Source organism: Microcebus murinus, chromosome 12 (assembly GCF_040939455.1).
Source record: "Microcebus murinus isolate Inina chromosome 12, M.murinus_Inina_mat1.0, whole genome shotgun sequence".
NCBI lineage: Eukaryota > Metazoa > Chordata > Mammalia > Primates > Cheirogaleidae > Microcebus > Microcebus murinus.
In genome coordinates, this window is record NC_134115.1 from 90448075 (window position 1) to 90474692 (window position 26618).

The window sequence follows — 26618 nt, forward strand, 5'->3', positions numbered from 1 at the left end:
TTTGCTGAGATTTGGTTGGTTCTTTGCTGCCCTAAGAGTGGGAAATGCTGTTTGCATTGCATCAGCACCGACTTAATCTCTCACCAAGGGCTCTGTGCCCTTCAGTGCGTGAGAATGGGACGGGGCCCTTCTGAAGACGGGCAGCCCCTAAGGACTGCAAACATGAGGATGTTTTGGATCCTGAAAAAGCATTCTACAAGTCCACCAGAGAAAAAGGCTTTCAGCTGCAAAATTCCATTAAATGCCCAAATTCTTTATGACTTTAAATATGGGAACCAGGCTGGTGACACAGAAACATGGACAAGTTTGGGAAATTTAAAAAAGAAGCTCGATTAAAAATACACATAAAAATTAGATTATGTACAGTAGAATTAGGCTAAAGCTTTGCCTAATTGAGGCCTGAAATATATAATCTGTCAAGAGCCATAATAAGGAGAAAGAGATTTATTTTAAGGTTATTTAAATTTAAATAATATTAACCCTAAATCAGCTAAATCCATGTTTCTTTATTAACTGGGGTAGTATATTGATTCTACTTAGAAACTGGCCCACATAGCATCTATGGCAAGAAACCCTCACCTAGGAGTTAGCCTAGCAGGTAAGTTCTGATCTTGGGATTAGTCACTTACACTCTGCACCGTTCTAGCACTTCTCTCTCCCCACAGGAATGCAGACCTCTGCCAAGTCACCCTTTTGTGGAATGAGTACTATGGGGGGAAAAAAAAACGTAAGGTTTCTCTTTGATCAACTCCAATCACTGGCATTAATCCTGTTTTTCACACAGCTGGGTTTTGTCTCAAGTTTGATCCCTCCTTTTCTCATCCAAATCATGTGAACCATTACACACTGAAATAAAAGAAAGGTGGCAGATTTGCCCAAAGCCAGTCTGACATGTGCTACAGGGTTTTTTTTATTATCATTACAAGTTTCACCATCAGTTCCTATCCATTTGTATGTGACCGCCAGCTCTGAGAGGGTCCGGTTTTTCCCCTGGCGGAGGATCCAGCCAGGGACCCTTCTCTAGGGTCACAGCTACCCCACCCTAGAGCCCTTGCTGGCGCGGCGCCAGCCGGCACTGGCCGGGGTCTGGAATGGAGGCAAGGGTGCCGACCCTGGGTGCTGTCTCTGCAGAAAGGCCGGCCTCGCCAACTCTCACCACTCTCTCCCGGCCTTTCAGTTCACGGGGATCTGGGAGTTTACTGAAGTGGTGCCTCAACACACTCACCTACGAAAGAAAGCACGGAAGCACGGAAGCATGGACGGCTGCGCAGTAACTGCAGTGACGGAGAAAAAGGAGAAAACTGAGAATGAGAGGCACAGCGAGCAGGGCAGGCACCACGCCCAGACAGAGGTGCTGAGGCTTTGTGTGTGTGTGTGTGTGTGTGTGTGTGCGCGCGCTGAGCCTTTTAACCCTTTCTCTTTTGGACCCCTCAGTAAGTGTCCAAATCTTACATTTATTGGGAAATCAATGCACTCCAGGGGTCCTCTTTCAAACCTCCCAGAAAGCACAGTGTGGGGAGGGCAGCTGTGGCCTGGGTTACATCACAAAGACCCCCAGACTTTTCTTGAAGATGGAATTTGATGGGAGAAAACAGCACATGACGCTGGTGCCTTTTGACTTCAAAGGCAAATAACAAAAAGGCAACAGTAAATCAATTAGCCCTGAGAGAGAGTTTCTGTGGACATGAAAGAAGGAGCAGTGCATGTAAATAGCACATTGTGTTTACAGAAGCACGTTTCTAGAAGAAAATAAGAGGCTCCTAATGTGCCTGAAAACACATTAGTATTTTTGAACCAGACCAAAAACTTTCGGTCCTTTCTAACAAAGCATTTGTACGTAAAGAAAATAAATACTTGATAACTATCGTTTTCTGTTTTTACAAATTCAAATCTAGTTTTTAACATCCTACTTCACAAAATTCAGGCCAATATATGCATTGATAGGGCTAAGGTTGTGAAACTTCCCCAGAACTATTACGGGGCAGGAACCAAACCCCTGCCAGGCTGGTGAACAGGACATCAACACACCAAGTCTTGGGCACAATCTCATCTACGGGTGCAGGCAAATGTCTGGCACTGATGGAGTAAGCACGAGACGCAGCCGTCGCCTGCAGTTATGTGGCTAGTTTATGCTGTGCCGACTCTCTTCTCTGATTTCTATCAGGGCTCCTCCCACAAAAGACAAGGTCTGGGGCCCCTATGAGTCTTAGGGACTCAGCACTCAGGAGAAGGCAGCAGTTATTTTTCACAGGGCTCCTCTGACAAGAAGAGGACATCAATCCAGTACCACCGGGGCCTCCAGGATCCACTCTGAGAGCCAGTCCTGTGGAGGGAGACCTTTAAAAAACTTTCCAGGAAGTCTTGATGTCTCAGTAAGCCTTTCTTGGTTTTTCTCTGTTTCTTAATTTTTTCCCACGGCCAAGGCAGGGCGCTGGCTGCAGACCGAGCTGCAGTGGTTGGCGGCCGGGCTCTTTGTGTTTGTTTTGCTTTTTGACCTTGGCAACGCTGGCCTCCATCCCACTTGAGTATTCGGAACGTAAGATTTCAGCAAGGTGGTGTTTACTCCGCATCTTCTTATGAAGGTCAGGCCTGGAGAACAGTAACAGCAGAGGGAAAAGAAACTTTATTATTTTTTTCTTTCCCATTTGGAAAGAGCCTGATGGCAGCTGGCTCCAAGACTATGAAGCTGACATTTTTGTATTAACAGAAGTACAATCCCTTCAATAGTGCTTGTTTTGATATTCTATGCACCAGAAGATTAGATACGGCACTGACAGATTTTCATAACGGTGGCAAAATATCATGGCATTTTTAAAAGTGAGGCTTTGTTCTGTGTTGTTTTCATGGGGAAAAAAGATCTATACACCCTCATACTCTGATGGCAAATGAGGTGTATGATACAGCAGTTTGTCAAAGGATGGGGGAAAAACCCACCTTAAAACTCAACAACATGAAGCAGTGAAAACATGCCAACGGCTCTGGTAATCCTCAGGCAGTTCAAAGCAAATGGCCTCCTCCTGGGCAACTGAGGGCCTTAGGACTCAGCCCTGCAGGAGCAGAGCCCAGCAGAGCCCAGCTAGATCCACGCAGCCCTACTGGGTCCAAATGGCGAGGGCCGGGCTATCAGTCAGATGCTCTTCATTGACAGAAAAGACTCTTAAAAATATTTCTGACCCTGCAAACCCAAACACAGGATGCAGGCCAGCAATTCCGCATGAAGGCTTAGACCAGCAACTTTCTGTAGCCCATACAGACCTGCCCATATCCACTCGGAAAATGCTAAAGGTTGAAAATCAATCTCAGATGTTCAATCGCAGAAACTGTTTTCAAAAGACAGCAGTTTTACCATCTGATCAGTAGATCAGAGGAAGAAGTTGGTAAATGTTCAATCACACACAGAATGATTATGAAAACTGATGAGCAAAAAAAAAATAATGCTTAAGATAGGATTTTAACCAAAACAACAAAAAAACAATTACTGATAAATCCACACTGTCTTGTGGGCAACTCCTTCTCAAAATGGCAGTGTCTTAGGATAATACAGTGTCACAGAATTCTTACAAAAAGCAGACATGCTCTACTACTGTATTTATAGCATCTTCTTTGCTGTAATAATCAGAGTTAACTGGGCTGAAATTGTGGTCAAAATAAGTAAACAAAACAGAATGTCTTTAAAACCCAAGAATTAGAAACAAAACTAATATTGTGCTATTAACCTGACTATGAAAGCTTGTAGAATCCCATTATAACTGGGTTAAAGCAATAATACTGATTTATAACCACACTCCAGAGAACAGGGTTATAATCACACAATGGTGTTTCCTATTTTAACATATAGGAAGAAACACAAAGTCAACTTTTGTGGGGAAAGAAAGATTTGAAACAAGGGGATGATTAGGAGAAGATATTTAAGGGCTAGGAGTTTAGAGGGTGTGTGCGTGCGTCAGGGGCAGGATTTAGCAAGAAGATTAGAAGTACAAAGGGAAGACGTTCTGGACTCTGTGTGAAACGATTTACGTACATTATGTCCTATAATGCTTGCTGTAGGTAGGCAGATATAACTATTTTCCTCATTTTACAGATAAGGAAACTAAGATTCAAGAAGTTGAAATAACTTGCCCAAGACCATTTAGCTTCAGTGCAGAAGCCAAGATGCGACCCCCGGACAGGCGACTCTAAGCCTACGCTCTTCTCACGAGGCTGCCTGTCCAGGAGGGGGGGGCAAGTTGCAGGGTCGGCTGTGGCAGGAAGGCCCAGCAGGACCAACGGCGGAAAATGGCCATGATGTGATGTGGAGCAGTCCTTTGTGGTCTCATGAGGACTGCTCCAGTAGGGCCATGGGGCAGGAGCCAGATGACTAAGGAGTAAGGAGTGGTGAGGGGACAGAGCAGAGCTACAGGGTGGCTCAGTCACTCATTTGCTGAGGACATGGAATAAATGACTCCAGCTCTGTGCCTCAGTGTCCTCATGTGGGAAATGGGGATGATACTGAGAATGGAGCTCATAAGGCTCTGTAAGAATGAGATAAAGTAAAACAAAAAGTGCTAGCTGGTGGCTGGCACATGGATTTTGGCCACAGTTGAAAATGAGGAAATTGAGGTCTGGAGAAGCCATGCACCTCCGCCAGGGCCACCCAGGAGCCAGGAGGGACTCAGTGGCTCTTGACAGCTGATCCAGAGCTCTTCTGATGGCATTTACCATTTCCCAAAGAGCAGCGATCCCACCCCTGGGACACCTGCCCTACGTGGACCACGAGCACGGCAGTCTCGGGTGGAGTCCGGGCCTCGCAGGGCTGATGTGGCCGGGAAGCAGCGGAGACAAGGCCTACAGCTGAGAACACTCCACTTGTTCCAAGCTGAAGCCTGCCAGTTCTTGTGCTTGTAGTTTATTTTTAGTCAGGTTACATGACAGACAGAGTGAAAAGGTTCTGACAGGAAGGAATGCTTTTCTTCCCTCTTGTTTGAAGCCAGGTTCACAATGCGTATAATTTTAAATGTAACAACCTGAGTTTCAAAATATGCAAAATTTCAGTCAAAATATTCTCCCCAGCCTAAGTTTTAGCACGTCAATGATTGCTCCTACCACTGCTAAGCAAAATAAATAACCAGAATCTCATCTGGGCGATTGATACACTAATTGTCCACAGAGATAGCGCAGGCCGCAGGGGCATCTTCCAGCGAAGGTGCTCGGGCAGCACGCCTGTGCTCCCTGGTTGCCCACCAGGCAAAGCCAAAGAGATGGGCTCCAAAGCCTCCCCGACATACATAACCTACACAGTGGGCAGACACACGCCCCTGAAGCCCCCTACTGGGGCCACTTGCACAGTTCCTTGGAACCTGTCCTTTCACAGACACACAGCTGGAGCTGAGGCTGAGGAAGGCGATCACCAGTGCACACGTCGAGCCACTGAACAGGAATGTTTATTAAGGACCTTCGCGGCCATGCTGCGTGGGAGAGGACGCCACTAGAAAGTACGTCACGGAGATGGTCCTGCTCGCCTGCAGGTTATGATCATGTTTCCTAGCTATTTCATCACTAGTCACTATTCATTATTCTAGTCAAAGTCCTTTCAGCTTGGGACACAAACCCAGCAGTCCACCAATGCAGAGGCTCTTGGTGGTCTGGCAGTGAGCAGGGGCCCAACGCTACAGGGGTTTCAGCTGCTCTCTTGACAGCCACCCCAACGGGACCCAGTTGTCCCTCAGCCAGCTCCCTGTCTCCTGTTCCTTTGTCCTGAGGCCCAATGCTGCAAAGGCAAAGTGCAGATGGGAAGATGAACTGTTCTAAACCCAAGCATGCAACGGGCGCTCAATTCCTTCTTCTGCCAAGCTGCAGTGCTCCCAGGAACTTGCCAACTTTCTTGCCCTCCTTGCCCTCCAAATACCCGAATCCCTCTCAAGTGGGCTTCTCCACCATAGTAATCCTTTAGTTACCAAGCAACAGATCAGTTTATCTAACCACAGGGAACTCCCTTATAGTGAAGGCTGAATAACCCCCCCTTGGTTACCAGGCTGGATTACTCAGCAGGACAGGCAGATGCCACTTGCACTGCCAATAAGGTGAAATCACAGCCTAATTAGTAAATCAATATATTCTCCTACAATGACCACTAAAAAAGAGAGACCACAGGGCCATCTCTCAACTTTATCTGCAAATTCATAGAATGATTTTCCTAGATAAAAAGTCATTTTAATGCAGGCTTTTGATAATGGCATTCTTTTATAGGACACAATTTAAAAATTTTATTTATGTATTAAGTTTATCCATATTTTCTTTTATGGTTCAATGGCTTTATGCTTACAAAAGTCTTCATCCTAGGATTTCAAAAATATTCAATTATATTTTCATCTAGTCTGCTATTGATTTAATTTCATCTAGGTTTTATTGTGATTTATGGGTATGATGTGGAGAATTTATTTCTCCCCAAGAGTTATCCAGTTATCCATGATAGTCCCTGAACAATAAGTCCTTTCCCCAAGGTTTTGAAGTGCACCTCTAGAATGCTTCCTTCAGACTTTCAGAACATTTCCTGCAGGCTATGTTTAAAGAGCCATGGACAGAGTCATGGACAGAGCCATGGACAGAGTCCATGACAATGACACAGTTAACGGGTCCAACCAACTGGATTAAAACATGTCCAGGGCCACAAGGCAAGTGCTGTAATGCAAGAGCTGAGATCTGAACCCAGGAAGTCTGACTCCCCAGGTTCTGCACTTAACCACCAGGCTTATAGTTTTTCTAAACAAGGAGCAAGTTCCTTGCATGAAATATTTTAATATAAAACCAATGTTTGCATTACCTCAAATCTCAAAGACTTTTGGAATTCAAAAAATGAATCGTTTAAAAGTAACAGTTGAATAAATAAAAAAAATAAAAAGTCCTACAATTTGTTCAATCTCATTTTAGACAAATGAAAATGTCATTATAGACCAAACAAAAGAAACTGAGAAGAATCCATATCCCTGTATGTACATATGCATGGAAAGTCTGAAGGAGATACAAACTGTGAAGCAAGACTGACTTAGACTGTGGGCTTATGGATAATTTTTTAAGTTTTTCTCTATGACCTGGATTTTTATAATGAGCATGTATTATTTTTATAATTAGAAAGTAACTATATATTCATTTTAGGGGTAAAAAAGCAAATGAGCTTGGTACTAACTGAAATACTAAAACATGAAAACAAAAAATAAAAAAGAAAAAGGTAGAATTTTGTCCTATGCAAAATGCCAAACTTTTTTTTTTTTTTTTTTTTTTGAGACACAGTTTCACTCTGTTTTCTGGGCTAGAGTGCCGTGGCATCAGTCTAGCTCACAGCAACTTCAAACTCCTGGGCTTAAGTCATCCTCTGGTCTTGACCTCCCAGAGTGCTAGTACAGGTGTGAGCCACCTCACCTGGCCCAAACTATTTTAATTTTTACTTATCAAAACCCTCTTTGCTTTTTGGCTGTCAGTTTGTCTGATTTTGTGAGTGCTTTTTCTGAGTGAGTGGTATAATTAAAACAGACAGACAGACAGGGAGACTGAGGTATCTTTAGGCAGCCTGGGCACTGGTCAAGTGCACAGCTGTAGTCTGAGTGAGTCTGCACGTTCCAGGGCCTCAGGCAGTACCCAGGAAGCTTGCCCTACACTGCAAGAGAAGCCCGGGCCCTACGTGATTGCAGAAGGAGACAGTGATGTGTCAGGTGGCTTGTGGCCGACTGGAAGTTTCTGCACTCGTGCCTAGCTCCACAACTGATGAAAAGGCTTAATGTCTAAGTGGGGTTTGGTGGCTCTCAGAGCACGGTTAAGGGTAACAAGCAACTCCAGGGGGAATCTGACACCCAGTCCCCCCGACGCCTAGAGTAGCAGAGGTGGGAATCAGCTGGTGTGGGATGAAAGTTTAGCCTACTGAAAAGGGGACACACTACCCAACCTTTTACGGAAGGAAAAGGAACTGTGTCAGGACTCCTAACCTTTGGGTTCTATTTTGGCAGAGATGCATGCTGGCAGGCCAACCATTTTAGAAATGCTTTCTCAGGATCAAAGCAAGTGTTCTGTAAAACTGCCAGGGCCCCAGAAGAGACACCCCTTCCAGGTGAGCCCTGCTGTGGCAATAGATATCGCAGCGAAATTGCTGAGAGGGGTTTTGTGGACACAGACAGAGACTGAACCAAAGATGAAGATCTAGTTAAGAACAGAAAAGGAGAACTCTGAGCCCTGGGCCAAAGGCAGGCAGTGTAGAACACAGGCAATTAGGAAATGCCCGCTGCCGCCATGACAGGGTAAAAGAGCCAGCATTTATGCAACTCCCACACTTTAAGCTCGGCACTGGGCCATGAGCTCCATGTCCGTTATCTTTCCCCACACCCTACACACCAATCCCATGGTACCCCATCTTACCAGTAAGCTGTTGCTGAGTGCCAGGGTTGGGATCAAACTCAGGAATGTCTGACTCCAGTAGGAAAGAGGAAAGAGATAATATGAAGATATGAACCAGAATCCAAGAAATGGATGGGAACTTTGAGATTATTTAGCCTAGGTGACCAAAACTCTCACACAGGTTCTGTAAGAACTTGAGCATGAACCTCAGAAGGCAGGTGGCAGTGCTGGGGACAGGGCAGAGAACCAGAATTTTGATGATCTTGGGTGGAATCCCAGTTCTGCCACTCTCCTAGCTGATGACCTTGCAGAGTCAGCAGCTTTCTCTAAGCTTAGCTTCCCACACATCAGAAAGCGCTCATGTGTAGGAACAGGGCTAGCACAAAGGTAAAACGAACTACACAGCACTCTGAAATGCTTTATAAATTTTAACTCTCTGTGAAAATATTACGAATTATTGTTAAGATGGAGAAATCCAGGGAGAACATGGAAACAAGTAGGTGTATTTGGGACTGGTATGACTAGATCCTCAAAATACTGACAAACTTGGGGTAGAATTCCAGCTCCAAAGCCTAGGGCTCAGCCCTCTGGGCCTGTCCTGTTTGACACTATCATCAATGACTTGGATGATATTATGTGGCATATCTGTCACATGTGCAGATGAAAAGAAGTCTGCAGGGACAGTTAATATGCTGGATGACAGAATACCCACACCACAAACAGCCCAAAAGGATGAGCAGATGTAAGGTCTTGTTCTTAGGAGGTAGGGGATATAAATTATCATAAGTGCAAACAGGCAGGAATTTAGTCAGCAAGTTTTGATCTGGAATCCGAAAGTCTGGATTCAAATCCCAGCTCTGCCCTGTGGACAGCAGTTTCCTCCTCTATAAAATGGAGATGACACCATGACTGCAGGGGGACCACAGCAGATCATCTGTGGTACATCACAGCACATCAGTGGTAGCCACTGTGTCTGCTGTTATCATCACCTGCACTGACAGAAGTGACTGTCTTACGCTACTTCTTGCTGGGCGGTCTCTAGACTTTGAAAAGAACTGGGACAAAACAGGATGGGCTGAGATAAGCCATCTCGACGGCAGGCAGCTACCGTGTGGACCAAGGAGCAGCTGGAGGTGCCGGGGCTGTAGAGCTCAGGACAGGTGCCACCCTGGAAAAGCAGGCCGCTGAGTAGCGGAATCCTGGCACTATTGCCCGTAGGCTGTGGAACTTGCGAGCTGAGGTACCAAAGCATTCCCCACAGTGCCTGTGTGAAGGCACTCATGGGATGTTGACTATTATTAATAGCACAGAAAAGAGAAAAGGGGAGGTAGCTAGGAGCCATCATCAGATATCTGACACATTGTCATGTGGACCAGGGACTGGTTTTGATCAATGATAATATCACCTTGTAGTTCTGTGTTTGCAAATCATGTACATACAGCATTTGCATCTCACAGAGACTGAACAGTAGAAATCAGACCAAAGGGTAGAAAATGAAAGTGATCAGTTTGGGCTCTTTTTCAGGAGTCTACCAGTGAGCAGGGTGCACCATGCAATGGGCAGCCCGGGAGCAGTGAGCCACTGGGACACCAGGAGTGTGAAGCAGAGGCTACATAAACCATGGGAGGAGCGATGGGAGCCATGGGACTAGGGCCAGGACAGGCCAAGCTGAGCGGACTCAAGGAAGCCTCTATGAAGTTTTCACGTTTTCTTTAGAGACCAGAGAGAGGAAGTGGGGCAGGGTAGAGAAGCCAGCATTTACCCAGCTCCCACTCCAAGCTCGGCACTGGGCTATGAGCTATGCATTCATTACCTTTCCCCACACCCTACGCGCCAACCCTGAGTACCCCTGTCTTACAGGTAAGCTGTTGAGAAGTGCTAGGATTGGGATCAAACTCAATAATGTCTGACTCCAAAGGCCATGCTGCTTCCAGAACTGGAGGAAACGAGAGAAGAAGTGGGATCCATATCTTCCCCACAATCTCGTCTTGTCAAAGTTCTTCCAACAACTGCCTCAGTGAAGAGAAAGCTTCTACAACCCACTTCAGATTTTGCTTCTCTGATGGTTTCCAATTCTTCCATATAAACAACCAAAATATCTCCTGCTTTCAGTCCATTTCTTTGCTTACATGAAGAATTATCTGCTCACAGATGACAGGGTTCATGTACTTACTACCTCGCCCAATGCTGATTTTAGAGAGCAGCAGTGTTCAAATGGGGCATGTGAGAGGCAGACAAGGGCGTGACTAAGAGTTTGGGCTCTGGGATCTCTCAGACTCAGAGCCACATGCGTGGCTCCAGGTTCCTCGCTACTCACTGAGGATGGTTCCTTGGTCACAGGACCTAGTGAGGTCTGGATGAGATAGTGTACGTGAAGGACTCAGCTAGCAGGGGATACACATTCGCCTGCAAGCGAGATGCTGCTGCTGCCACCACCAAAGAATTTAAAACCAACATGCAAGAAGTGTCACAGACTATTGCTCTGGGATGCTGGTTCTCAAACTGCATCCCTCTTCTTGACTATTAAGTAGTCAACAGATTTCTTTAAACTTCAGACCATTGCTATAGCATCAGGACCAGAATGAAGATGACATCTGAAAAGGACCCAAAGTCATCTGGTACAGGTAATATATAACAAGATGGAAAGGCTCTGGTATCATTAAAATAGAGACTGTGGAAGGGCTGACACCTTCCTGTCGCAGAAAGGAGCTCAATGAAAGCGGAGCCAGATTAGAAGAGGAGAGAGAGTAGGCTCTAATACAGGATGGCTTGGGATGACTAAAACTAACCTGTGTGCAGCAAGACAGGACCTGGGGGACAGTCATGTTTTCTCTTGATTTCTCAAATGATGTGAAATGGAAGACTCTGAGCAAGGACAGTCTAATGGGGAGCTGGTACTCTCCTGTTGCTTGCAGCCTCATCTGGTATCTGCCAGTGCATGGTAGGCTGGCCACATCTTCTCATTCCAGTGCTTGGACGGCTCCAGCAGTGAGTGCGACGTCTCCAGCACCCTCCCAGGAGAGGCTGGCTGGGATCCTGTTCTTTGTTGTCGGCCCTGACTGCGTGACTGAAGGCACACCCTGTGCCTCCCACTGTCTGCAGGTGACCCAGGTGTGGAGGAAGCTCAGGGTCACTGTGAAATCCCTCTAACCGCCTCATTAGCCGGGTGGGGATGAGAGTGCATTTGTTCCACAAGGAGCCAGAAGGCTGGTAATTGCATGGTATCAGACAGAAAAAATAGTGGTAGAAGCAAAAGGCCAAATGTAAAAAGCTGTGTGTGCACAGCTGTAATTAAACCAGAGCCCTGAAAAGCAGGGCCACAAAACCTGACTGCAGAGAGAAGGGAAGGGAATGCAAACTGGATTTGCATTGGGTACGCTGAGGAGGGAAAGGAGCAAGTCCTCCAAAGGAGTGTGTGCCCACATGGTACAACCCGTTTGGAGCTGTCTGTGCAGACAACGTGAGTGAACTCGATAATCGACAGATGAATTCATGTGACAAACAGTCCCCGAGTGACTCTGCGCATTCTCCATTCAGGAGAAACCCAATCACCTTCCACTGTAGTTTTCCTGTCCCTTGTTCCAGTGGGGACAAACATTTACTCTTCTCCTCTGTACAAACGCCCTAAAGAGATAATCCAGCATGGACTCCTAAGTCACCCATCCTGCCCCCTTTGACAGAGACCACGAGAATATGCTCTTGTCTATAATCTGTGCAGCTTACCAAGATTCTGTATTAAAACATTAATTAAACTTCATCTTTAAACCAGTCACACTGAGCCAGCAACTCACTGTCTCAACATGCTCAGGATGACACACCATCACTTGCTGGGGGGGGGGGGGGCACATTCTTCCAAGTTCCCAGGGGCTAACCCTGGGTCAAATTCATGATCATCTCTATCTCATTCTTCATCACTTTAGACTTTACTGAACCACAGTCTCCTGGGACAGGGCCTAGGCATCTGCATTTTTATACACCTCCCCAGTAGACTCTGAGACCAGATTCTGTTTCTCCACACACAGGTACATCTGTCCTCATAGCTACTGCTGTGGTCTTGACTGTTTCTGGTCCTCAGGCATGGCTGAGTGATCTGACCCCACCTGGATACCTGCTCTGGCCTTGTTTAGGGTAGGTGCAAACCCCACTCCTGAGCCCGCCCATACTGCACTCTGTGAGCTGATCCCCACGCCTCCTCCACCTGGCAAGTGAGGGAGACAGAGCCAGAGGCTGGGCCACGCTGTCCTTCCCGAGCGAGGACTGCTTTCATGCAGAGGAAGGAGACCCTTTATGCATGTCCTCTCAGAATTACAGAATGCTTTCAGCTTCTACTCACCTCCTCAAAAATATTTCTTGAGCATCTACTGTGTGACAGGTACTATGGTAGGTGCTGGGGATAAAGGTGGAGCATCCCAAATCCAAAGATCAAGATGCTCCAAAATCCGAAACTTCTGGAGCACTGATTTGACACTCAAGGAAATTTTAACTGGTAAGTATAATGCAAATATTCAAAAATCCAAAAAATCCAAACTCTGAAACACTGTTGGTCCCAAGCATTTTGGATAAGGGATACTCACTCACCTTATACTCATGAATAGCAGCCAGGCAGGGTTTCTGCTCTGAGTTACTGGAGAGGAGGGGCAATGCGAACAACACAAACAGACGTGAAAGTGCCACCACAACAGTACAGGGCAAGGGCGTCTGCCAAGGCAGGCAGGTCACAGAAGACTTCCTTGGGGAAGGGCTGGAACCCTAAAGGGAGGAGAAGGGGAGAGGCCCAGGCCCAGGCCCATTCAGGAAAAGGCCCTGAGGACAGAGCGAGGGATGAGGGTGTCAGATGAGACTGAAAGGTCAGCAAAGGCCAGGCACGGGGGCCTGGTAAGGAGGGGCTTTATTGTGGTCTGTTTCAATCACTAGAGTCACGGGTATCACAGAAAGGCCTGGGTGAGAGTTTGGGACGGGGCAGAGAGGATGGAAGCTCTAGCTGCCTATGGAGCAGTGGCTGCAGGAGGACTTGGTAGGAGACTGTTCCAGAAGTTCAGGTGAAGCTGAGGGGCTGAGAGCTGCTATTCACCGAGACAGTGTTTGGGAAGCTAAGGGAAGAGACCGATCCAAGAAGGCCAGAGGGAGTGACAGTGTGGGGCTGCCGAGAGATGGCGGAGATAAGCACTGACTCAGGTGTGGTGGATTTACATGGGGAAATCCTCATGTTTCCAAGTGTGGCTGTGTCCAGCCTCTCATCTCATGTTTGGCCAATCTGTCTTTTTGCAGAATGCTAACTGGCTCAATGAAATCGAGAAGATTTTCACAGTGGGCAAGATGCCAGATTTGCCTTCAACTAATTAAGTGATATTAGGGAGGTTGTAAATGCCACGTAAAAATTGGCAGGCAAGCCGCTCTAATGATGAGAATATTGCTTTACAGGGAGATGCAGCTGCAGCTTCTTACTGCTAGTCTTTGAGAGACCTGCTTCCCTGCTTTCAAAGTTGTTCCTTATAAGAAGAGTTCAAGGGCACTAAAAGGTTTCAGTTAACTACACTTTCCACTCTCTCAGTTCCAGGGATACTTGTCAGAACCACGGAGGCCAGGGGAGAGAAGCAACACACTAACGCGGTCACCGCATCATCACCACGCGCTCCTGTTCACGTTCGTGCCAGACACTGTGTGGATGTTTACACTCTTTATCTGGTTTAACCCCATACTAGGAGGCGGCTTGAGGACCTTCCTTTGAGAGGCCAGGGAACTGACGGATGGAGAGGCTGAGTGACCTGCCCAAAGGCACACAGATGACAAGTGGCCTCGCCAGGATTCAATCCAGATGTCTGTGTGAATCAAAACCACACTTAATCACTGTGTGACACTCTCAGAGATGGAATTTAAGGAACAAGGGAGGGGCAAGAGAGAGAGTTACTGGGGGTACAGGCTTCTTGAGCTAGAGTACTATTCCACATGGTAGCTCTTACCAGTTACTTAACAATAACTGAACAAGCAAAGGCAAGAATCATAGAGAATGACATAGCCTAGACCTTCAAAAATGAAAAATACCAAATTGGAGCATTGCAAAATCTCCAATTTGAACTTCAATGTTGAAGCACTAGTGATAATTCAGACGGGAAAAATCTTGTAACATGTGTCCTTTCTACAAAGAAAGGGTGACTGGCACATATGTTTTCCATGAGGATATTTACTTGTCTTAGAAAATAAATGACTTCTAGAGCTTCAGAAGTACAGAGGTTCAGGAAATGCTCTGCAGTGCTTGGCAAACAAGCCGCCAGGTGTGGGACGTTCTGCCAGGAGGCCAGAACCGGTGGAGCCAGCCCCACGTAGCCTCTTCTTATTGAGCACACCTAGACTGACCAAGTATTAAGGGATAAGAAACTCCCTAATGTTAGACTGTTTACCTTATTGGATAAAACTGGGACATACCAGGTAACATTTTAGCTAGGCTGGTTGGAGAAAATGTATACAAGTAAAATTATTGCTTTTAATAGTCAACAATTCAGATTATTGTTCCCCTACTAAATTTAAAGAAGGGAGCTGAGAACAGGGGGACAAAATTATTGAATTACTAACAATGACAATGTCCCAGATGTTTCTGGGCTCTAAGAACAACATCAGAAGGACACAGACAGCAGAAGCCAGGGGTAAAACCAGTCTTAGATTGTCTGGGCAAAGACTAGTGTTTGGGTATAGCATATAAGTCACATGAGATAGGATGGTTTAAAAGAAGTAGACTTGCTATTTCATATTGTCACAATAACACCAAGATCTTCATGCGTAATAGTTTCTATATTTCTGAAGCGTTTTTCACAGAGGGTCAGAGATGTGAGAGAATCGAGGCCCGACTGAGCACGCCTGCTTACTGTTCCTGGACACGGTCCGCTCACGTGTGACTGCCTAGGCAGACGCCCTGGCACACAGCACAGCTCTGCCTCTCCTAGCAGAAGTGTTGGTTTCAGCATTACCTCGAAAGGTGGAGCTTCTGGAAGGATATGTTACCTTTGCTTCTCAAGAACTGCAGAACCTACATAGCTTCCAAACAAGAACTGCATTTCATGGGAGGAAAATGCTGTTTCCGTGATGGATGTTGCTAACGGGCCATTGAATATTTTAACAATAGCACCAACTACCTGTGTACATGTGTATGTCGGTGTTTGGGGTCGGGGGTTGTTTTGACAGGTTTGTGTGCAGGTGTCAGAGAGTTTTTGTGACTATGACTGTATTTCTGTGTGTAGAGGGAAAATATTTAGTGTTCCATTTCAGAACTGAGGACTGAAAAAGTCAACAGAGACCTAGTTATTAAGATCTCATTTGGGGACATTAACTATTTATTTTCTTTTTCTGAAAAGTGGTCGAATAAAGAAATAAAGGCAATAGAAGAGATAGTGGAAATGCCTAACAGTCTCCTAACCTGACCTGCCCTCAATTCACATTTTAGGCCAGTCTGAACTCCTGCTTGGCGTGTGACAGGTGAGGCAGGCTTCTGCTTACAGTCAGATGGATTTGATTTGCAGCGATCACAGGTTTGCACATAATATATAATTATTCTGGGCAGTAAACACCGTAACATGGTATGCGGGACAGTTTAGAGAATTTAGTACTATTATTTTATTCACCCATACAAAGCAGAAGGAACCCATTCTCTTTCTTGACAGATGGATTTCAGAGTAAAGTCTCAGCTCAGAACAATAATTGTGGCCACAGCATAACTCTCCGCACTTTGTGGGGTTTAATGGACTTTTCTTTCCAGTCCTCAAAAAGCAGCAACTGGCATTTGCTTGAGCCCTGACTGAGGTGTGGAAAATCTGTCAGGTTTTCTCTGCTGCTTGCCCTGACCACAATTATACGGTCCATGTGCAGATTAGCTGCAAAGTCATTCCTCCTCCAGGAGTGACAAGATTTCCCCAAATGAAAAACAGTACCTACTGTATCCTCTAGTGCCCGTCTGCCTTAGAAAGGCGGGGCGGGGGGCGGAGGATGCGGGGAGTTCGGGGAGAAATGCCTTCAAAAGAAAGCATAACAACGGGAAAAGTAGCTGTAACAGGGTGGTGACATGGCAGGAACAGAGAGCGGCATTGTCACGGGCGGAGTAATCCTGTGACACACTGCTGTCACTCACTGCCCGGCTCCCTGCCGCGCCAGCCAGACATCAAAGGCTGCCCCATACCATCTTACATGCTCTTTATCAGCTAATCAGTCCATTCTTCCCTAAATAAAGCCCTGTTAAATCCCCCGCTCACAGGGGTATAGTGGTCTTGGTGCCCATCTGCTAGTGAGGGTCAGCTGAGGCAGGAGGCGGCGGGTTCTCTCTCCCTAGCGGCTTCTCAAGGTAAGGACAATGCTGTCTCCAACTCCCCCTCCCAAATGCCTCTTTTCCAGGATCTGGGTAGGGGCTGAGGACGTCCTGGTCTGAAGAGCTGCTATCTGGATTAACACTTGCTAATGAAATTTCTAGCCATAAAGGTAGATCATCTGCTAACAACAAAACACTGGGATTGCATTTATTTTGGGGGAGAGGAAAAAACAGAGATATGTTTCTTAATAGTTCATCATTTGGCAGGTCTATTCCTACCTTCTCTAAGTGTCAGCATTTCAGAAAAGGTGACACAGTGGTCAGACTTCTGATTATGAGGCCACTCTCAGATGCTGACCAGAAAGCCTCATGGCTCCATTACACACTTGAAATTAAAGATATCAGCAATAGCAAATCCAAAGACAGGAACCCAACCATAGGGCACTGCAGCCCAAAATCTTGATACAGCCATGTGTGTCTGTGGGTAGAGCTGAGGTATCTTGGCCCTCTGGGAGAAGACCTGGCTCCAGCAGAGGGTGAGCAGAGAAGGCTCTGGGCTGCATGCAGCCCTGTTCAGCAGCCCTGCACTTCAAAACTGCCCAGAAGAAACCAGAGCTGGATCCGCTTATTCTAACCTGGGCATTATAGTACAGAAGCATCCAGAGAAATAGTTTATATCGGCCTCACAGAATTACTAGAGCATTGTCCTATGTGAGGGTTATTCATATCAGAAAGAAATCAACCATCTTAAAAATTCCAAAATCAGGACTAGAATTAAGCAACACTGTATCCATCACAGAGAGCTGTGCAGGTGCCAAATCCTCACACAGGCCAAGCTGGATGTCTGTGAATCTTAACCCCTCTGCTTTCCAGCTCTCTGTCCTAAGGAGCCTCATCTGTAGGGCCCTGCATGGTTCCAAAGGCATGTTTACACATATCACCTAATTTTGATTCTCAAAACAATCTTGTGAAGTAACTGAAAATATGGATTTTTTTCTTTTTTGCAGATGAGGAGAGTAAGGAACTGAGACATTAAGAAACGATAAGGTCTAAAATTCACATCAGAACGGAGTTGGGACTTAAATCCAAGTTCCCCAAATCTAAGACCATGGCCATTTCCCTACACTGCGCAGTCCTCCTCCCTTTGCCGTGGCAGGCTAGGCAAACTGGGCCCTGACAAGGCTGACGGAGTAATCAACACATCTCAGCGAATGAGCAAGCCAGACGCTGCAGGGGAATACGCCGCAAAGCATGGCACTGCCCACAGATTCTCAGAGTCGGGGCAGGGATACTGTGGCATTTGTAATTAATGTGTAAAAGGAAGGATATACAATGCAAAGTAACTGGCGCCCATGGCAAGTGAAAGAAAAGTCTTTGTGCCCCCAAACATCTGTTCAGCGGCGCCTTCCCACCGCACCTGCATAAGCAATCCTGGCCATTCACCCCAAAGTTCCCTCCAAGAGTAGCTCATGGGGGTCCCACACGCTCTAGCTCCTGTGAGGGCTGGGTCTGGTACTAAAAACATACCATAGCTTTGAGGAGAGGAAGACCTTTTACAAATGCAATGTGCTGAGGGAAAGCATTTCAGCACTGTGAAGATGAACTCAGAGTAGCCTCCTACACACAGGGCAATGCCCTTCCCTGAGTCTGCTCTCACTAGGACTCTGGATGGCTGCAGAACTGCACTTTTTGGGAGAAGACTGGAAGAGTTCATTGCTCTTGCCTCAGTGACAGCCCCGCACTAGAAGTGCATCTCAGCACCACGGAGCCTGGTGCTAATCCCCGGGACCCAGCATGCCAGGGAGATCTGGGCTTCAGCAGCGCCTGGAATCTGAGGCTCAGGCACTCGCCCCTCGCATCTCAATGGGACAAGGTATGCCACCAGGGCTAGCTACACGGAATACATAATGAGTCTTTGTATGAATCTCAGACGCTTTCCAGGGTGGACCACTGCACAACTACTGGCCAGTCCCCCAGTTACTCTACTGGTGGACAGTGAACATGACCCCAGTCATTTTGTCTTGCTACTCTTGTGAACCCCACTACATGTGGGCCCAACAGGAGACACCACTGAGTTTCTGCAAGATTAGGTATTTTTCCTCTTGTTCCAAGTGTTTACTGTATTAGCAGAAGGGCAGACCCCAGTGGTATGAGTTCACATTGAGGGTTTCAGCCTGCCAATACCATCTCATCGTTGCTGTCTGAACAGAGCTCTCCACACTCATCTGGCTTGCAGCCATTTGTCACAGGGCAAATTCAGTTCTTCTTACCTTTTCGGGTTTGCTTTCCTCTTCTTTATAGCTGAGACACTAAGATTTTGGGGGGCATCTCTTAGCCCAAAGCTCTTAGCCACATGCCCAAGGTGGAGGGATCGAACATGGAAGATGTGCTTCAGCTCTCTGGGGTAGGTTGCGTAGGCTCGGATGAAGGATTGCAGAGCTGAAAGACAAATGATGGGAGAGGGAGGCTGTCAGCCTGGAGTTCCAAAGCTGCCCTAGCCTAATGGTTATCCTACAGCCTGCGTCTTGCCAGGCAATGGGAGCACCACCAGGACAGTTAGAACATACACTACCAACCTAAATCTATGCTTCTGTATCTTTGCTTAATTCCTAAAAAACACAACAAAATGAACAAAACCAAAAACTATATAGGACTCAATTATCATTTGACTATCACTCATTTATCATAGTGAATAAACCCAATAAAATTTCAGACTTTACCCAGAGCTCGTAACAATCCAACAGGCCATGGCCCTGTTTTCTTCTTTGCCATAGTCTCAGGGCCTAGCACAGCACCTGGCACATGGCAGGCACTTGATACATGTTTGTGGTATAAATGAATGAAAGACAGACTGACTGAAGAGACTAAGAAATGATCAAAATAAGATACCATTTTCTTATGACAATGAGGAAATCATTAATGAGACATTTATATTAGAAAAATGTTTTCCTAATTAAATTTTAGTTATTTTTTAAATAGTTAATGCATGCAAGTGTCACAAAATTTGGGGAGCTCTAATGGCTTTAGTGACTGTCATGCTTGCTACGAATGAATGACACCACCATGAATGCCTCTCCGCCACAAGCCCCACCTCCAGCTCCCCCCAGAGGCAATCACCAGTACCACTTCTTCCTGTGTTCATGGGACCTTAAAACCAAGCACTCTAAAAGTATCTAGGATTGAGCAATACAGTGCTTCTTACTCATTCAAAAAATGCGCAGAAAAGGAAATGAAAAAAATAAAAAGAATTTTTCAAAAGAGAAAGGAGATTATTAAATATCTAAAATGGCCCATGAAATGGTTTACCTCTTGAGGACTGCCAACAGTTTAGAGAAGTTCATCAAATATTCTGGCAGGAAACTTTTAGTCCCATTTTGAAGTTAAGATAAGGAGTCCTTGTTCTAGATCCCAGCTCTCACCAGAGAAGAGCCAGACTCAGTTCCTAGGTGGGTGGAGCTTTGGCTACACCTTAACTAGGCATTCCTTTGAGTAAAGATTGCCCTATCCCAGGTTCTCCCTTGAATATCTTGAAATAACAATGAGAATCGGGTGTCTGCCCTCTTCTCACTCTAAGGAAGGAGGGAATTGTCCTGAAAAGGGCTCCCCACTCCAGCCCTGATCTCTTTCCTTCCAACCCTGCTCTTCTGACAGCCAAGCCAGAGCCCAGCCCTGCATCAGCTGATGACAGGAGCCACTAAACCCCAGCCTTCCTCACCCTCACTTGTTGAGCCACTGGACTGGCAAGTTTGCCCACAGCTTAAACGTAATATCCCAGCAGCACCTGGAGATTGGCGTTTATGAACAGTAATAAAAAGTGTCATTTTAACAGATCAGCTCCTGGAAGGATCCTGGGGAATCCATCAAAGCTCTATTTACTGAGCAAAGTGAACTCCTTTTCCCAATCGATGAGAAATAATAACCAAGGCAACTCCTTTGCACCCCTCTCTTAAATCTGTGCTTACTCCCCTTTTTAATAATAGGGGACTTTTTCAAAGAAAATCTAACACTTCAAATGGTCTGTACTGTTTGGAGGGTTCTGACACCAGGCTCCTAGACACAGAGCTGCATAGTCAAGTCCTCAGGGAGAGAAACTCTACAACTACAATGACCCAGGAGATTTAAGCCTCTTCTCTACCTCCCTTTCTTTCCTCAACCCCCAACATTTCCTTGGGGTCTACAAAAAAACCAGTCTGAAACCAAACCAAACCAAGAGTCGGTGCTTTCCAAACCTCAGTTACCCAAACACTGCCCCAGGTCTCTGCATTTTGTACCTCTCTTCTGTGTAAGTGGATTAGCCCCTGGGCTTCCGCCTTGCTCACCTCTCTCCCTTTCCTTCTTTCTACCAATCTTAGGAGCTGAGCACTGAGAGCATCTGTCCCAGGAGACGTAGGTGGCCCAGCTAACTTTACAGGGATAATGAGTTTGCCAAGAAATGGCAGGAAGTGTTTTCTCCCCAGACAACTGGTCAGGCAGCATTTCGCACTGCATATTTTTACTAAACCTCCTTGTCCTCAAGGCTCCTGTCCCAGTGGGGACAGCTATAGTTGGTTGTCCTCACGTACTTGCATGGACTCCCATGTTTGGATAATACAGAGAAGCAGGAATTTCAGATGCAGCAGCACCTGTTTGTAGGACCTTCCAGGGGGCAGGAAGTGGCTCATGTTGGCAATGTCTAGGATGTATAGGAGGAATAGGGGCTATGGGACCAACACGAGCAGAAAACAGAGAAGTAACAAAAGTAGACAGTTATTTGGGGTGATGAATGAAGCTACAGGCAATTAGCTCTCAGTGCATTACAGTCCCTGATTCCTATTTCGTGCCAACTATTTAAGGTACATGAATTAGTGGAAATCTATTTTAAAATATCCCACATGGACAATTTGTCCTTTTTCATTCCTGGACATCTGGATCAGAAATAATGGTATTTTGTGAATGACTCTTAAGATTAAGGAGGTAGAAAGGAATAAAACTCTGGCCTGAAAGGTGAGAATAATCCTCACTCCTCCCACCCCACCCTGCCCCACAAGGCACCCATCTACACAGAGGAAGGGCACATGCATCTTCCCACTGAATCACCAGCGGCAACTACTACTGAGAGAATGCCAGAAAGGAGGTGTCTTGTTACAATTCTCTTAAAGACAAAGCATTTGGCAAAGTGCCCAGCCTACCTCTGCTCCCACTGAGGGGAGAAGGATGATTTGTCATCACTAGCATGGGTTTTCTGGACTTTGAGAAGCATCCCTTCCAAGCACAGGCATAAATCCTACACATGGAGTTTCTGCTCTTCAGGGAGACCTGAAGATGGACATGATTAAACCACAGCAACAGTGGTCATCTGCAGGTGGAGGACTCCATTTTCTGAAATTTTTGTTCCTGAGTTTGGAATTTAAACTCATGTTACCATTATTTTTATAACTTGAATCCTTAGCTGAAAGAGGCTAAGAAGTGAGAGGAAAAAAAGGGTAACTGCTTTTGAAAACTGACAACAATTAAATGCTGGTTATTAACAAGGACTGGGTCAGAAAATGCAAAAGGAAAACAAATGCACACTTGGCCCAGTTTCCAACTAGTTTTCTGCCATAAAGGCAAAAGCCAGCTGCTTTGTTAATTATTCATGAGGTGGGTTCTGCAATGGCATAAAAGGGTAGCAAGTCAGTAGTGGAGAATTTGCATATGCAGATTGAAATGCAAAAGATAATCTCACCCTATACAGAGCAGTGGCTGTTCCTATGTTGTGAATTCAATACCTTCAGGGTGGCAAATACATGTATATTCTCCCAAACCTCCAGAATTCACAATTTTAAGTAACAGGAGAGAAAAGAATATTGGAGAGCTTCACATTTGAAATGGGATGACTAAAATCTGCCATAGACTGTGCTGTGGAAATCAATTAGCAAATGAGAGAAAGAATATATTTATTTCCTTTGTCGTTTATATACACTGAGGAGTGACCCTGATCTAATATCCTTTAAACACCTGCATTCCCCAACTCCTGGGCTTTGGACTGGTACCAGTTTGTGGCCTGTTAGGAACTGGGCTGCACAGTAGGTGAGCGGAAGGCCGGCAAGTGAAGCTTCATCTGTATTAACGGCCGCTCCCCACTGCTTGCATCACTGCATAAGTTCCGCCTCCTGTCAGATCAGGGGCAGCATTAGATTCTCATAGGAGGAGGAACCCTACTGCAAACTGTGCATGCAAGGATCTAGGTTGTGAGCTACTATGAGAATATAATGCCTGATCTGTGGTAGAGCTGCGGCAGTGATGTTAATGCTGGGGAGCGGCTGGAAATATAGATTATCATTAGGATAGAGGTTTGACTGCACAGAGACCATAATAAATCAATTGCTTGCAGACTCATATCAGTGAGTGGCAAATGACAATGTAATAATAGAAATAAAGTGCATAATAAACATAATGTACTTGAATTATCCCAAAACCATCCCCTCCAACCCCAGTCTGTGGAAAAATTGTTTTACATGAAGCCAGTCCCTGGTGCCAAAAAGGTTGGAGACTGCTGCTTTAAACAGAAGACAACTCTGCTTGTTTCTCAGTATTAACAAGTTCAATGGTGAAAATGATGAGAGAAGACTCAAAACCAAATTTTCTAAGGACTGCTGACTGTAACTTCTACTCTGATGACCCAGACACCTTGAAAAGTTGTAGTCTTGCCAAAATACCCAAAACATTGACACTAAAATTGAAGATGATAGTGTGGGTTTGATTTATTTCTTTCCATTGAAACTTTGTTATTAGCCCTGAAATTCAGCAGCACAATACCTAGTTATGTTCTGCACAGCCAGCTGAATTTGCCTAACTTTCATCAAAGGTCCAAACTCTGTGAAGTTACACTGTGATAAATACCCTATTCCTCTTGAGAGACATATTCTAGTACTCCTCTAGAGACAGGCAAATAGGAAAGCCCTTAGGAACCGTTGAATTCACTTTAGGGAAATGCTAAGACAGGATACTATTAGTGAAAAGTCTATAAGGATATACAGTATATACACAGGGTATACGGTGGCAATTAGTGGGACTTCATCTTTTACCTTGTGCAGTTCTGACTTATTTGAGTTTTATGAAAGCAACCAAGGATGCTTTTATAATGTGTTAAAGGTATATATAACAGGTACTTGAAAATATTTGCTGACTAACCTGTTTTTATCATCTATTTCCTGGTGACCACAGTGCCCCCAAACCAGCCTCCCAGCTTTCACCCTTGCCCCCACAATCTACTCTCATGCAGCAGCCAGGTGACCTTTCTCAAACCTTTGTCAGATCACCATGTCTCTGCTCAAGGCCCTCCAATAACTTCCACTTCACTCAGAGGAAAACCCAAGTATCACCTTCACAAGGAGGCTCACTCTGATCACCTGATTTAAAATGCACCCTGCTCAGTCAGCCCCTTCATCTCCCTTATCCTGCTCTATTTTTTCACAGCTCTATCACCTTTAAATAGGCTATCTACTTTATTTATTATATTTATTTGCTCACTGTTTGCTGTCTCCACACTCCACTAATGTTAGGAGAACAAAGGTGAAGATTTTTGTCTGTTTTGACTTCATATATTCCAAGCACTCAGAACAGTGCCTAATTCAATAAATATTTGCTAACTGAATGATTTTAAAGAAGGTATTTCTATTTGTAAAAAGAAAGGGTGCTACACTATTCCTATATTGGTAAGCCAGCCTAGCATTTCTTTCCAAAATAGCAGGCAACTAACAAAAAGAATCGCAGATCCTCCAACATGGAGTAAGTCTCATTAGCACACGAGTCAGTCACCAGCCAAGATATTCCACTATAAAAAAGCATCAGCTATCATAAGCCCCATTCCCCTCACACTGCTCATTGCTCAAAGTGAACTGCCAAGACCACACCTAGGGTCTGGTGATCCCAGGAGCCAATTTATTCTACAAAGGATCTGAATATTACATCAATACCTAACTCTTTTATAAATTTCCTAGGAATTGAGTTCATGGTATATGGCTCTTCCTCACCACTGTTCTTTCTCATTTTTCTTTGTACCTTCAAATAGGAACTGCTCAGGTCTAGTATTTCCAGCCCTTACCTTCATCTCTAATTTTCATCTTTACAACTATTTCTACTGACGTGACACATCTCTTCTATCTGGTTTTCAAAGAAAGAGAAAAACGGATCCCTAAGATCCAAGTTGTTGGGTCAAAGCTCTAGTCCTGATATAAGCCAAGATAAAGCCTCATTTGTGCAAAACATGGGGAAGGATGAAATTAACATTTAATATCACTTTAAAGCCTTCCGTGCCTGCTTCCAAACCCTGCAGAATTATGGAGATTGAAGGCTTTGGCTTGTGAGCAGAGATCCCAAGTTGGACTCTACTTGTTTGGGGGCGTGTGGGTGAAGGTGGGGGATAGTGCACCGCTGGGCCACCCATTCCATAATCACCTAAGAAATCGACTGACCTTGCTTTGCCCAGGAGACCCTCTTCTCACTGGAGTGCACGTAATCTTCAAATATTGTCTGCAAGACCGTGGCTCGCTCTCGGATTTCCTGGGGGCCAACAGCATGGGATTTCTGGGAGGGTGACGGAAGGATTAAAGGAGAGAGAGAGTCAGAGTCAGAAATAATGAAGCAGTTTATAATAGATTTAATAACAGTAAAATCGCACAGTAACTACCTAGGGGCCAAGAAGGGTAATCCTTTCAATATTACTAGGGAAAAAAATGGAGCTAAAAAGATGTTAAAGTCAAGCAATGATCAGGGTGGCTCTAAGAGGGAGCAGATCAGGTCTGTTTATTTATTTACTTATTTACTTACTTTTCTTCCTGACCTTCTCTTGCATGTTCAAAATGAAAGACCACTAGAGACACTCTGGAATTTTCCAAGTTCAGTTCAAACATCATTGAACATAAAGTATTTTCAAATGAGTCTTTTATCTTCTATAAATCTCCCTTCTCTTACGCTCACCAGGGGAAGAACACTGGCAATTCCTCTTTAAGAGCATTCCACAATGACCCGCCTAAAATTCTGCCATTAAAAGTTACCCCTATTGTTGAATTTCAGAGCAGGCTTCCTCAATTCCTAGAGAGGTTCAGACTTTGAGTGTTTTAGATTCATTCCTTCAGCCCATAATCACTGTGCTGAGTTCCCAGGAACCTATTAAGGAGTGGGCTATTCCAGCAAACCACATTCAAAGACGGCCTGGATCTTTGCAGCAAACCGTTCCTCTGTAAGTACCATCTGTATGCACCGAAATACCCTACAGATGGAAAATGTTAATAAGGTATACAATCATTTCCTTTTCATCCTTTAACAGTCCCAGAGAAAAGATTTCCTTTTTAAATATCCCCACTAAAAACCAGTGGGTTTTGTTTCCTGTATCTTAAAACAAACTCGAACGCTTTCTACTTGAATGTGAAAATGAGATCCGAGGGAACACAGATTCTCCAACCCAATGGGGCCAATGTGCCAAAGGATGCTGACCATCTGAGAGGCGCTATTAAGCCTCTCACTCTACCATCCCGCATCGTGGGACCCTGGGGAAGAGCCAGTGTGAGGCCCGGGTCAGACTTTTTAACCTTGCAGCAGAGAGGGTACGGGTGCCTGCATCTGGCCTAACCTAGACTCTCCAAGCCTCTTTCACTTTTCAGAATGACAGAGAAAGAACAAAGGAGAGAGAAGAAAAAGCCCCATTCTTTGGATCAACATTCATCTCTATATTAATAGAGATTTAACAATCTGAAAATGTTTTTAGTTTAGTCAAATCATTCCTGCTACCTGTTTGGTTGATGACAGCCTAGCTGATTTCACAGTACAAGGTCCCCCTCAGGGTTCTATCCGCTAAAGTGTCAGGAGAAAAGTCACTCAGGAGATGTGTTACCAAAGTGGACATTTGCTATTGTCATTAACAAGGATTTTTTTTTTTACCCTCTTAACTGATATGAAATGCAAACTTTTTTTGCTGCCCTCCTTTCGTTAAGCCACCTCAGCAGTG

General features: G+C 45.3%; 1 protein-coding gene across 1 annotated transcript in view; it reads right to left on the reverse strand.

Annotated features, from left to right (window-relative positions):
• Positions 1–887: 887 nt before the first annotated feature.
• Positions 888–26618, reverse strand: part of DDX31 (DEAD-box helicase 31) — a 72545-nt gene continuing 46814 nt past the window's right edge. The window contains 4 exon segments of the mRNA XM_012744127.2: positions 888–2452; positions 2454–2589; positions 18922–19090; positions 25087–25198. Coding sequence (XP_012599581.2) covers positions 2402–2452; positions 2454–2589; positions 18922–19090; positions 25087–25198 — 468 coding nt within the window. The 3' untranslated portion in view covers positions 888–2401.